General features: G+C 61.2%; 1 protein-coding gene across 2 annotated transcripts; it reads left to right on the plus strand.

Moving 5' to 3' along the window:
• Nucleotides 1-1,739: 1,739 nt before the first annotated feature.
• LOC112060868 (T-cell-interacting, activating receptor on myeloid cells protein 1-like) lies at nucleotides 1,740-10,305 on the plus strand. 2 transcript variants are annotated; one of them, XM_042847880.2, is made up of 7 exons: nucleotides 1,740-1,861; nucleotides 3,220-3,255; nucleotides 3,676-3,960; nucleotides 7,815-8,096; nucleotides 8,396-8,482; nucleotides 8,652-8,766; nucleotides 9,105-10,305. In XM_042847880.2, exons 1-7 carry the CDS (start codon nucleotides 1,828-1,830, stop codon nucleotides 9,607-9,609), a joined length of 1,344 nt encoding a protein of 447 aa, XP_042703814.2. In that variant the 5' UTR covers nucleotides 1,740-1,827; the 3' UTR covers nucleotides 9,610-10,305. The 2 variants fall into 2 exon arrangements, with proteins under 2 accessions (XP_042703814.2, XP_065426945.1); XM_065570873.1 differs by lacking the exon at nucleotides 8,396-8,482.
• Nucleotides 10,306-12,816: the final 2,511 nt, after the last annotated feature.

A 12,816-nucleotide genomic window follows, 5' to 3' on the forward strand; every position in this document is an offset into this window, starting at 1 on the left:
TTTCAGTGAACTGCAGACGGGTGTGGCCCAACCTCTGTGTCTGTGCTGAAGCTCACTGGAGTGTCTAACATAGCAAGACAGGAGGGGAGGGGAGGCTGTTCTGGCAGGAGGGGGTTCTCTGTGTGATCCCAGCTCATGGAGTGACGGTCTCAAGGGAAGAGAAATGGAAATTGATGTACAGTTTGCCCGGGAAAAGGCTGCCCACCAGCCTGGACTTAAGAGACAAAGCCATTAAGACCCAGAAGCAGGAACTGGCTGTAATGGAGCGGAAGAGGGGCACAGAGACATGTATCCTGGAGCTGGAAGTGGGGTCCTGGTGACTGCTGCGGTGGGAACAAACCCCAAGGACTCTAGCTGGAAGCAAACCCAACCTGAGTGAAAGGGGGGGGATTTGGCTGGCCAGCGAAAGGTCCGTCATAGCTGGTATCTGTGAGCCTACAGCTGGATCAGGGTCTCTTTCCCCTTTGGGGGACACAGGAGTGTCTGCCCCATAGGGGAGCCCCAAAACGAATTTTAGGTAAACTGGCTCCGCCATGATCAGTGTCCAAGTCTCCGGCAGTAAGTGCAGAAGGAGGGTGTGCCATGGTTTTATAAAAATATGCTAATGAGGGAATATGGTCTCTTGTAAAGGTATCTACAAAAGGTCTCTTGTAAGGTATCATTACAAAGCTTATAATCTACTGAGTGTGGTCATCCTATTTCTATAAATGTATCACTCTTGTATCTGGAACTAGACATATGAGATATAACTCTGAGGGCCTATAACACACCGGGTGGCAGCTCCCAAGGGGGTCTCCGTGATCTAACCCGTCACAGCGGCCACCTCGGGGGTGGGACACGGGGGCTGGTTATAAAGGGACCCCTCACCCGGCACTGGGATGTGGCCACCTCTGGGGTGGGGCGCTGGTTATACAGGAACCCCTTGCCTAGGGCTGGGTTGCAGCCCCTCTGGGGAAGGGCATCAGTTGGGCAGGGCACCGGGGTTCACACCCTGACTCTGGGTGAAGCTGCAGAAGGATCTGATGCCCATGACCAATTGGTGCCAGCTGTTTACATCCACTCCATGGGGTCGTCCCTTCCCCGCTGTGCTGGGGCTCGTCACCCTGTGATGTTCCCCTCCTCAGGATCCGAGGCCGGATAACATGGGCACGTGGAGATCCCCACAGTTAATCCCCCCTTGGGTCTTCCCCACAAGGGCTCCGGACCCTGGCTCTGGGGTGACATGTGAATCGCCACTTGCGGGGAGCAGTGTGGGGGCTAGGACACAGAGTGGAGCAGTTCTGAATCCCCCCTGCAGGGGGCGAGGGGGCTGTTTTCCATTGAACGAGGCTTTGTTGCTATTCAGCGTGTGCGGAAGAGTCCCCTCAGCTCCACCATCGTGGCCCCTGCATGAGTTGCCCCCCTTCCTGAGATCCGGGCCCCTGCAGCCTCCAGACCCACAGATCGGCCTGGAGAGACACAACTGACCCACATCCACCTGCCTCTGGGCGCTCAGACATCGGCCGTCTCCCCATTGCCTCAGTTTCCCTTAACTCCTGAATAAAGAGCCCCCCTGAGCCTGCTAGTCCCTGCCCTGGGGCCGGATCAGAACTGATGCCCCCTATACAGGAAAGAGCCCGGGCCCCCTTCCCCCACCCCCTTGAGCCAGCCAGTCCCTGCTGTGTGGCCGTTGCCCACAGGCTGTTGTGAAACCCAGACTGTGGGTGGTGGGAGGCCCCAGGAAAAGAATTTCCTGTTGAGATACCGAGCCGGACGCTTCCTCCCCAGAGCCAGTCGCACCGTCCGTTGCTCCCCAGGTGCCGCTTCCTCCTCTGGGCCCCCAGCACCATGGGTCCCTCTCCTGCCCTGCTCCTCGCCCTGGGTGAGTGTGTCCCTGCGCCCGCCTCGGGGGTCTTCTCCCCTCCCTAAGGGGGTGGGACGGGGCTGGTTCAGCCTCCCTGAGTCCTTGGTGTCTGGTGGCACCTTAAAGACTAACAGATTTATTCGGGCATAAGCTTTTGTGGGTAAAAACCTCACTTCTTATATATAATGCCTGCATCTGTAACTTTCACTCTATGCATCCGAAGAAGTGAGGTTTTTACCCACGAACGCTTATGCCCGAATAAATCTGTTAGTCTTTAAGGTGCCACCAGACTCCTTGTTGTTTTTGTAGATACAGACTAACACGGCTACCCCCTGATACCTGAGTCCTTGGTGGGTCCCCATTGCGAGGGGGGACCCAGGGAGAGCCCCCTAACCCACACACAGCCCCGGTCCTCCCCCACACCCTGGCCCCACAACCAGCCTTGGTCCTCCCCCGTACAGCCCCTTGGTTATCCACCCCACAGCTCCCCCCATGCCCACCATCTCCCCTTCACTCCCACACACAGCCCTCTGCCTAGCCCCACCCCACAACCCCCCCTCCCCTAACCCGCGTCCGGGAGCTCTTCCTAAGCGGGTTAGACCAGGACTGGGCTGGGGGGTGGAGGTGTGGTGGGGATGTGCGTGGGGCTGAATTTGGCCTGGACCCCAAAATTGAGGTCCCTGGAAGTAGCTTGTATTAGGTGCCTGGGTAAGGGAGACATGGGGGGCGTGCTGAACCGTCCCCTCCCCCAGCGCTTTGGGGAAGTTGGCAGCATGAGACTGGCAGTGGCTACCCATTGCACAAGCAGTGTCCCGCCCCCGCTTCCCCCGCACACACACCCTCCGGCCTATTCTGTGCCTCCGGGTTGGAATCTGCCTCCCAGCGCCACCTCCCCACAAGCCGGGCAACTCTTCCCACGGTGACCCCCATCCCCTCTCCAGTCCACACCCAAAGCCCTGTGGATTCTGGGCTAGGCACAGCAACCCCCAGTCAACAGCCGGACCCCTGATTCCTCAGCTAGTGGGGTGCAAATTCCCCAGCGAGGGCCCTGGCTCGTGCACGGACCCCGGCGTCCGGGGCCAGATTCTGCATCCCCCTCACGCTGCAGGTGTGCTGTGGAGCCAGGGTTCAAACTCCTGATTTCCCCAGGGGAATAGCTGCCAGCAACAGCATTTGGTGCATCATCATTAGGGTTCAGGGTTAACACATTTGATCGCACCCCACATCTGATGCAGGCTGGCTGCAAACTTGGGCCTACAATGGCTGCAAACGCCCATGGGCTGGCACAGGACTGTGGCCCCGATGATGTAGCACGGGGGTGTGGGCAGGATGTGGTCTCACATTCCCCCGCATCAAACACCCACTTCTCATTACAGGCATCATCTGGACTCGCCTCCCATTCGCTGCTGCTTGTGAGTCGCCTGCAGAAACCAGCTTTGTCCAAGGAGGGGTCTGGGAGATATGATGGGGGGGTGGGACACCCTGCCTCAGAAGAAAGGGGCACCAGGGGAGCAGGATGGAGGGGTAGATTCAAGGATAGGGGACAGTGGGCCCCAGGGCAGGGACTGGCTGGGTTAGGAGAGCAAGGAACGGAGCAGGGAATGGGGCCTGGGGCCTTTCCCCTCTAGGGGGCGCTGGCTCCCATCTGGCCCCAGGGCAGGGACTGGCTGGCTCGGGGGGGGGGGGCAGGGAATGGGACAAGGGGCCTTTCCCCTCTAGGGGGCGCTGGCTCCCATCCGGCCCCAGGGCAGGGACTGGCTGGGTCAGGGGGTGGGGAATGGGGCACCTATAGGGGGTGCTGTGCCTCACAGCCTGTGTCCATCCCTCTGCAGCATCCCCCTACTCCAAGCCCTCCATCTCCCTCAGCCCCAGCGGGGAGATCGCACCGGGGACGGACGTCACCATCTCCTGCCACGGGCCGCGGCAGGGCGTGCGGTTCAAGATGTACCGGGCCGGGGTCGCACGGTGGCACACGGAGCCGGCCGGCTCGACAGCCGAATTCCGCATCCCCAACGCTCGGCGGGAGGATGGGGGCATCTACACCTGTAGCTACGAGAGCCTGACAGAGCCGCCTGTCAGCTCCCCGCACAGCGACCCCGTGCAGCTGGTGGTAGAAGGTGAGGGGGTGTCTGCTATAGCCTAGTTCCAGAACTCAGGAGTCCTGGGTCCATGCCCCCCCCCCTCCTGCTCTAACCACTAGCCCCCACTCCCCTCCCAAATTCAGGGATAGAACCCAGGAGTCCTGGCTCCCAGCCCCCTGCTCTAACCACTAGACCCCACTCCCCTCCCAAATCCAGGGATAGAACCCAGGAGTCCTGACTCCCAGCCCCCCTGCTCTAACCACTAGACCCCACTCCCCTCCCAAATCCAGGGATAGAACCCAGGTAGTCCTGGCTCCCAGCCCCCTGCTCTAACCACTAGACCCCACTTCCCTCCCAAATCCAGGGATAGAACCCAGGAGTCCTGGCTCCCAGCCCCACCCTTCTCTAACCACTAGACCCCACTCCCCTCCCAAATCCAGGGATAGAACCCAGGAGTCCTGGCTCCCAGCCCCCCTGCTCTAACCACTAGACCCCTCTCCCCTCCCAAATCCAGGGATAGAACCCAGGAGTCCTGGCTCCCAGCCCCCCCTGTTCTAACCACTAGACCCCACTCCCTTCCCAGAGCCGGGGAGAGAACCCAGGAGTCCTGGCACCCAGGCCCCCCTGCTCTAACCACCAGCCCCCAATTCCCATATTACACTTGTGGCGTAATATTTTCAAATAAAACGTGCCGTTGTTTGTAACAAGAAGGCTTTATCGGCGCTTTTAGTAGAATTATTTCTTCTATTTCAAAGTTTTGGTAAAGCCTGGGGAAAACTGTATCTCAAAACCATTCATTTCATTTCCGAATGTTGTTAAACCCGACTTTAATTTAGGAGAGTCACATTTTATTTCAAAAACATATGAAACCTTTAATGTAAAATGGATTGACGCGAATGTACATTTGTTTTTATTATTTTATTTTATTTCCATATTTTATTCCAAATTACATTTAACTGAATGGACATGGGTGTGAGGATATAGATATTCAGGCCTGCCTGCAAAGGCCTAGACTTTAAGAACGTAGGTGTATTTTTATCACTTAGCTAGTTACAGGGGTATAAAAACAAAGAATTAAAACCACGGTCCACCTGTGTCTGGGCCTTCGCTCACTGTGACAGCCTGAGGCCTGGTTCTTAGGCTAACGGCCTTCGGCTAAGCAGCAGGGGCCGGCCATAAACTGGGAAGCGAATGTCACATCCTCACATCTAGGGTGACCATATTTCCACAATCAAAAAAGAAGACACTTGGGGGGGGGGAGCCCTGCCCCCATCCACTCCCTCCCACTTCCCAGCCCCTGACTGCCCCCCTCAGAACCCCCAACCCCCCCTGCTTCTTGTCTCCTGACTGCCCCCTGCTGAGAACCCCCACCCTAACTGCCCTCCTAGGACCCTACTTGTCCCGACTGCCCCGACGCTTATCCACTCACATGGGTGGCAGGGTTGTAGAAATTTTGGTGGTGCTCAGAACCCCCCCCCCACCTGCCTAAGGCTCTGGGAGGGGGGTTGGGTGGGGGGAGGAGGTCTGGGGTGCAGGTCCTGGGCTGGGGATTAGGGTGCAGGAGGGGTGCAGGGTGCAGGCTCTGGGATAGAGTTTGGGTGCTGGGTGCAGGCTCCGGGCTGGGGGTGGGGGTGTAGGAGGGGGTGAGGGGTGCAGGCTCTGGGATGGAGTTTGGGGGTGGGAAAGGGAGGGGGTGCAGGCTTTGGGAGGGAGTTTGAGGGCAGGAGGGGGGGTGTGGGAAGGGGAGGGGGTTTGGGAGGGAGTTTGGGTGCTGGGTGCTGGCTCCGGGCTGGGGCTAGGGGTGGGGGTGTAGGAGGGGGTGAGGGGTGCAGGCTCTGGGATGGAGTTTGGGGGTGGGAGGTGGTGCAAAGGGAGGGGGTGCAGGCTTTGGGAGGGAGTTTGAAGGCAGGAGGGGGTGTGTGGGAAGGGGAGGGGGTTTAGGAGGGAGTTTGGGGATAGGAGGGGATGCAGGGGTGAGGGTTGTGGGTCTGAGGATGAGGGGTTCATGATGCAGGAGGGGCTCATGGATGGAGCAGAGGATTAGGGTGCGGGGGGATGAGGGTTGGGGCTGAGGATGAGGGGTTCATGATGCAGGAGGGGGCTCAGGGATGGAGTAGAGGATTAGGGTGCGGGGGGATGAAGGCTGGGGATGAGGGGTTTGGGGCATTGGAGAGGCTCAGGGCTAGGGTGGAAGGGCAGGGTAAGGGCAGCCTGCCTTGCCATTAGTGGATGGGGGGCAGCAGGACCCTGGGGCAGCAGACAGCAGTTGCTGCCGGGAGGGCGTAGGAATGTGGGCAGCACAAGCAGGCACGGGAGAGGCAGGGGGGGGATGCGCGGAGGGGGGTGGCAAGTGGAGGCCAGGGACCCATCCAACCCTCCCCCTGCTCCCTGACTGCCCCCTGGGACTCCCCTTACCATGCCCAGGCTGGTCAGATGCTGGCTCCACGTGTAGGCAAAACACGCTGCCGGTGGGGCTGTTTGTGTTGTTACACCTGGCTGCAGGCGGGGGGGGGGGGGGGCAGGGGAGGGGCTTTGGCTGCTGGAGGCCAATGGGAGCGGCGCAATCAGGCCCAGCCGCCCAATCACCACGCTGAACTTTGCATGGAAGAGAGGGAGGGAGGGAGGGGGAAAAATCCCGGACCTTTTAACCTTGTTACCAATTCCTCCCGGATGGCTATTTAAAGACGCAAAAGCCGGACATGTCCGGAGAAATACGGACGGATGGTAACCCTATCACATCCCAAACCCGTCACACTGAAATAAGGTGGCATTGGGCTGTTAGGAAGACGATCCCATCCTGATAGTGCCCATCCCCACCAGAGAAAGAAACAGATCTTCAGATGGTTAAAGAAAACTTAGTTTGACAGCATCCTGTCTGCAAGAAATCACTTATCAGTGGTTGTGGTTGTGAAACCCTCATTTCTGTGTTTTATCTTTCTGGCCCCCACTTGGCTATTGTTAATCTGTCTGGTTCTCTAATTGTTTCTGTCTCTGTATAATTAATTTGGCTAGGTGTAAGTTAATGAGAGTAGTGGGATATAATTGGTTAGAGAATCATGTTACTATAGGTTAGGATTGGTTAGTTAAATTTCAGTAAAATGGTTGGTTAAGGTATAGCTGAGAATATCGCTATATGAATTGGGGTCAAACAGGAAAGGGAAGGGAAATTGGACTCATGTTTGCTAAGAGGGGGGAACGGGAATAGGGAACAGGAACGGGGACACAGGCAAGGCTCTGCGGTGTCAGAGCCGGGAAGGGGGACACTGGAGAACAGTCTCTATCGGCATATTGAATTGGTATTTATTTTATTATTATTCAGTTACATTTCAAAATACTAGTCCAGTGTTAACGTTAATGTACCCGTCGTTAAGTTGGGGGTCGGGTCTCAGCGGGAGTGTTGCGCCCAGTTCTGGGCCCCGACGTGAGCGAGTCCAGGGGAGAGGAACGAAGACGAAAGGGTTAGGAACCATGACCTGCGAGGAAAGATTGAAAAAATCGACCACGTTTAGTCTGGAGACAAGAAGACCGAGAGGGGACCTGATAAATCTTCTGATCTGGTACAGAGGATGGTGATCTATTGTTCTCCCTGTCCATCAGGGGCCAGAGAAGACGAAATTAGCGTAGTTTACGGCTAGAAATATATTAGGGAAAACTTTCTATCTCCGGGGGAAGTTCAGCTCTGGAATGGCCCCCGAGAGAGGCGGTGGAGTCCTCGTCTGGGGGGATTTTTAAGGCCAGGTTGGGCAGGCGCCTGATCTAGGCCCAGCGTAGGGAGCTGGACGAGATGACCGCTTCCTGCCCTACATTTGGTCAGACGTACTGGGACAAGGCCACAGAATCCCCGCAAACGTCGGGTCTGATGCCGATTCTCTCTCTTTCCCCGAACACAGCGCACTACTCCAAGCCCTCCATCTCCCTCAGCCCCAGCGGGGAGATCGCGCCGGGGACGGACGTCACCATCTCCTGCCACGGGCCGCGGCAGGGCGTGCGGTTCAAGATGTACCGGGCCGGGGTCGCACGGTGGCACACGGAGCCGTCCGGCTCGACGGCCGAATTCCGCATCCCCAACGTCCGGCGGGAGGACGGGGGCATCTACACCTGCAGCTATGAGAGCCTGAGGGAGCCGCCTGTCAGCTCCCCCCACAGCGACCCCGTGCAGCTGGTGATAGCAGGTGAGGGGCCCGGCTTGGCATCCCCGCTCCCAGCCCCACCCCCAGCCCGACCCTCAGGGGGGCTCTGCACCAATGGGGTGCTCAGATCCCTGCCCCCGGGAGAGCTGCAGAGCAGGGGGACGCCCAGCTCTAGGGATGCACAGAGCAGTCGGGGTCCAGGGGCTGCCCAGCCGGCACCGTCGCCAGCCACTAAAATCCCCCCCTCCTCGGACTCTCCCCCACTGAGAATGACAGTGACGGGGCGAGGGGGGGTTGCTGAGTTGCTGTTTCTCCCCTTTACCCTCCCCCCGCCCCGACAGACACTGGCTCTGGTCCCGCAGGGCGACCCGACCCGACTCAGCCTGGAGCAGCGCCGGCTCCCACCCGCCCGGGCAGCACACGGCCAGGTACGGGGGTCTCTGGGCTGCCGGATCAAATTGGCTCTCTCTAGATTTGCGGGGAGGGAAGACTTTACTGTGGGGAGGTGGGACTGGCCCATTTTTCCCATAGGGAGTTGGGGGAACACTGCCCCCCCCAGCATGGTGCATTCACCTCCTGCCCCTATCCTCCCTCTAGGGCCCCCCCCGAAGCAGGATTACCCCCCGTTTGCCATCGTCCGTCTGTCCCTGGCCGCCGGGGTCCTGCTGGCCCTGGTACTGGTCCTAGCTGAAGCCGTGTACAGCTGGAGGAGGTGAGGACTCGAGACGAGGTGACCTTGCATATGGGGGGCTCCCCTCACCCCACTGCCGTGTCCCCGGGGGAGCGGGCGACCCCACTGATCCCCCAGATGGCGAGAAACGGGGATTAAACCCAGGTGTCCTGCGGGGAACCCCCAGCCCATGGAGCCAGGCCTCCCCCGCACCCGCAGCTGGAGGAGAGGGGCTGGAATGCAGTGGGGGGTGTCTGGTGGGTGACCTGGGGGAGTCGAGGGAGGGGGTGGGGGGCAGGCAGGACCCTGGGGGGAGGGGGTGATGGGGGAGGTGGCTAAAGACCCCAGTTGCTGAGGAGACGTCTCTGCTTCGTCCCCAGGACCCCCCACTCGCTGACCCCCCCACGGCCCGGCGGGGAGCGGGGCCGGCAACCCGAGGGACAGACGGAGACCCCAGCGTGGGAACTGCAGCCCCCCCAAATTCCTGCCCGGTCACTGGGGACAGGGACAGCAGGACACACACACCAGGGGGAACGGGGGGCAGTTATCGGACCCACGGGCCCATCCACATCAGTATCCCCGCCCCACTCCCCACCCCAGCCCCCCCAGATTAGATCCATGGGCCCGTCCACATCGGTATCCCCGCCCCACTCCCCACCCCAGCCCCCCCAGATCAGATCCATGGGCCCATCCAGCCTGCTATCCCCACCCCGCTCCCCACCCCCACCCCCGCCCCCCCAGATCACATCCATGGGCCCGTCCACATCGGTATCCCCGCCCCACTCCCCACCACCACCCCCACCCCAGCCCCACCAGATCAGATCCATGGGCCCATCCAGCCTGCTATCCCCACCTCACTCCCCGCCCCCACCCCCGCCCCCTTAAGTCAGATCCATGGGTCCATCAAGCCTGCTATCCCCGCCCCACTCCCCGCCCCCACCCCCCTCCAGATAGCACCTAGGACCAGTCCAACTTGGTATCCCCCCCGGCCCCCTCCTCACCCGCACCATCGTCCACCCACGGCAGAATAATGATCCCTTCTATCCCGGTCTAACGCCCCCTCCCTGCCCCTGAGATGAAATGCATGGGGCCCGTGCCCATCTAGCCCGGTATCCCATCCTCTCCCTGCCCTCCAGGTCAGACCCACGGGCCCACCCAGCTCCAGTACTTGTCTCCAGCCGGGAGCGGCTCTCCCTGGGGTCTCTCGACAGGAGGGGACATTAATACGGAGCAGCCTCCGTTAAACCCACTGCCCGGCGGGCCGGCAACGACCCCGCGTCAGTCACTGGGCTCTGTCTCCCGCCTCTTCAGCCTCACCAATAAACAGAACTGACGGATGAGGGAGCGCTTCTGCTGGACTCCTGGGTTCTCTCCCCAGCTCTGGGAGGCGAGTGGGGTCTAGTGGTTAAAGCAGTGGGGGCTGGGAGCCAGGACTCCTGGGTTCTCTCCCCAGCTCTGGGAGAGGAGTGGGGTCTAGTGGTTAGAGTGGGGGGCTGGACGCCAGGACTCCTGGGTTCTCTCCCCAGCTCTGGGAGGCGAGTGGGGTCTAGTGGTTAAAGCAGTGGGGGCTGGGAGCCAGGACTCCTGGGTTCTCTCCCCAGCTCTGGGAGGGGAGTGGGGTCTAGTGGTGAGAGCAGGGGGCTGGGAGCCAGGACTCCTGGGTTCTATTCCCAGCTCTGGAAGTGAATAAATAGCTCTCCCCTGTGCCTCAGTTTCCCCTTTTCCCAAAGGGGGATTTCCTGGACGGTGATTTTTGTTTTGTAAGTGCCAGGAGCCGAGCCGGCCCCGCCCGCTCCTCTAGGCAGGGCTGGACTGGCCCCCCCTCCCCCCGCCAGGGGAAAGTGATGCAATTTCCAGCCTATGTATGTACTGTAAGTCATCACGGGACGGGAAGTGAGTCTGGTCTGTGCCCAGCTACGAGAGGTCGCGCCTCGCATTCATTCCCAGCTCCTGCCAGCAGAGCAGGAAACCCCCTGAGCTCCCCCAAAATCCGCCCCCAGGCCCCGCCGCAGTGGGGACCATGGGGCACATGATGCTGTTGTGGCTGGTGGCTCTAGGTTGCTCAGGCGTGACCGGGGGTAAGCACCAGCCCTGCCGGACCTGTGGGGTGGGGGGTGCAGCCCCCAATGGATGTGGGGTCCCCTCAAAGAGGGGGCTGGGTGAAGTCCCAGGGAGCCAGGACGCCTGGGTTCTATCCCCGGCTCTGGGGCGGGAGTGGGGTCTAGTGGTTAGATTGGGGGGTGCGGTGGGGTCCAGGATGCCTGGGTCCTATCCCCGGCTCTGGGGAGGGAGTGGGGTCTAGTGGTTAGATTGGGGGGTGGGGTGGGGTCCAGGATGCCTGGGTCCTATCCCCGGCTCTGGGGAGGGAGTGGGGTCTAGTGGTTAGATTGGGGGGTGGGGTGGGGTCCAGGATGCCTGGGTCCTATCCCCGGCTCTGGGGCGGGAGTGGGGTCTAGTGGGTAGATTGGGGGGGTGGGGTGGGGTCCAGGATGCCTGGGTCCTATCCCCGGCTCTGGGGCGGGAGTGGGGTCTAGTGGGTAGAAGAGAATGGAGGGCTGCAGCCAGGACTCCAGGGTTCTCACCCCAGCTCTGTTGCAGGGTGGGTGGGGCGACGTCAGGGTCATGATCAGTTCAAGCCCGAACATGTCCCAGGGCCTTGCCCGTTGCTGGCACCCGGCTGTGCACCACTCGGCCTCAGCCCCTTGCAGCCAGCTCGGCGCTCCACCCCAGACATGGGTGCAGCTCCACCCTTCCTGCTGCGGGACTCGCAACCTGCCCCTCTGCAGACAGCTCCTTCCCCCGCACAACCCCAGGTGTGTGGGAGGATCTATTGCCGACCCCCATCCTGGGGGCTGAAGGAGCCTCTGGCGAATGGGACCCGGGGCCTTTCTGGCTCCCACCCGGCCCCAGGGCAGGGACTGGTTGTCTCAGGGGAGCGGGGAATGGGGCCCAGGGCCTTTCCCCTCTAGGGGGTGCTGGCTCCCATCCGGCCCTGGGCGGGGACTGGCTGGCTCAGGGGGGTGGGGAATGGGGTGTGGGGCCTTTCCTCTCTAGGGGGCGCCAGCTCCCACCCGGCCCCAGGGCAGGGACTGGCTGGCTCAGGGGGGCAGGGAATGGGGCACCGGACCTTTCCCCTCTAGGGGGCGCCGACCCCCACCCGGCCCTGGTGGGGGGAGACTGGCTGGCTCGGGGGGGTGTTTCGAGGAGCTCTCCCTCCCTGGCCCCGTTCTGGGGGGCCCAAGGCTGGCTTGGCAGAGGAAAGTGATTCATTCTGCATCACCTCATGCAAATCCTGCGGGCGGTTTGAAAGTGCGGCTCGGAGCAGAGCCCTGGAGCGAAGCCCTGGGACCCAGGCGTGTCTGTGCAACGGAAACACACATGAGGGCCTCGGCTTAGCCGGGCTGAGTCCCACCCTGCACCCAGCCAGCCTGCAGCCACCCGGCTGCTTCTCCCCCTTCCCCGGCCTCGGCACCCGGATATCGGGCCAGGGCCTGCAGAGCTAAGTACCCGCATGCGTCCACACGCACCTCCGCACACTCCGCCGGGGAGCCCAGGCCCGGGCTAGTGGGGGGCTGCGGGTCGGGAGTGAGGGGCACCGGCAGAGCTGGGGGAGCCCAGGGCTGGGCTAGCAGGGGCTGCGGGTCAGGAGTGAGGGGCACTGGCAGAGCTGGGGGAGCTCAGGGCTGGGCTAGCAGGGGGCTGCGGGTCAGGAGTGAGGGGCACCAGCAGAGCTGGGAGGGACACTCTGTGCAGCCTCTCCCTCAGCCTTTGCACACATTCTCTCTTGTGCACAAGGTTTTGCACGGGCCTGGTGCACACTCACTCCCATCCCCTCCCGTTGCTTGCCCTGTGACCGTGCACGCAGCCAATGAGATGCCAGCTGAGCTGGGGGGGTGTCATCAGGAGAGAGGCCCATTGGCTGCTCGTCCCTGGGGGGGCCCTGGCCTGTCTTGCTTAACCCGTTCCCTGCTGCACGAGCGCTTTTGAGGTCCCCCCCGCGACCCTTGGGCTTGTTCCCCCTTGCAGTGGCCGTGGTGCAGGAGGAGACGCTCAGCTACCCATGCGAGGCCAGCACCTCCTTGCACCGGATCG

The sequence above is a fragment of the Chrysemys picta genome, chromosome 17, assembly GCF_011386835.1.
Source record: "Chrysemys picta bellii isolate R12L10 chromosome 17, ASM1138683v2, whole genome shotgun sequence".
NCBI classification, from domain to species: Eukaryota; Metazoa; Chordata; order Testudines; family Emydidae; genus Chrysemys; species Chrysemys picta.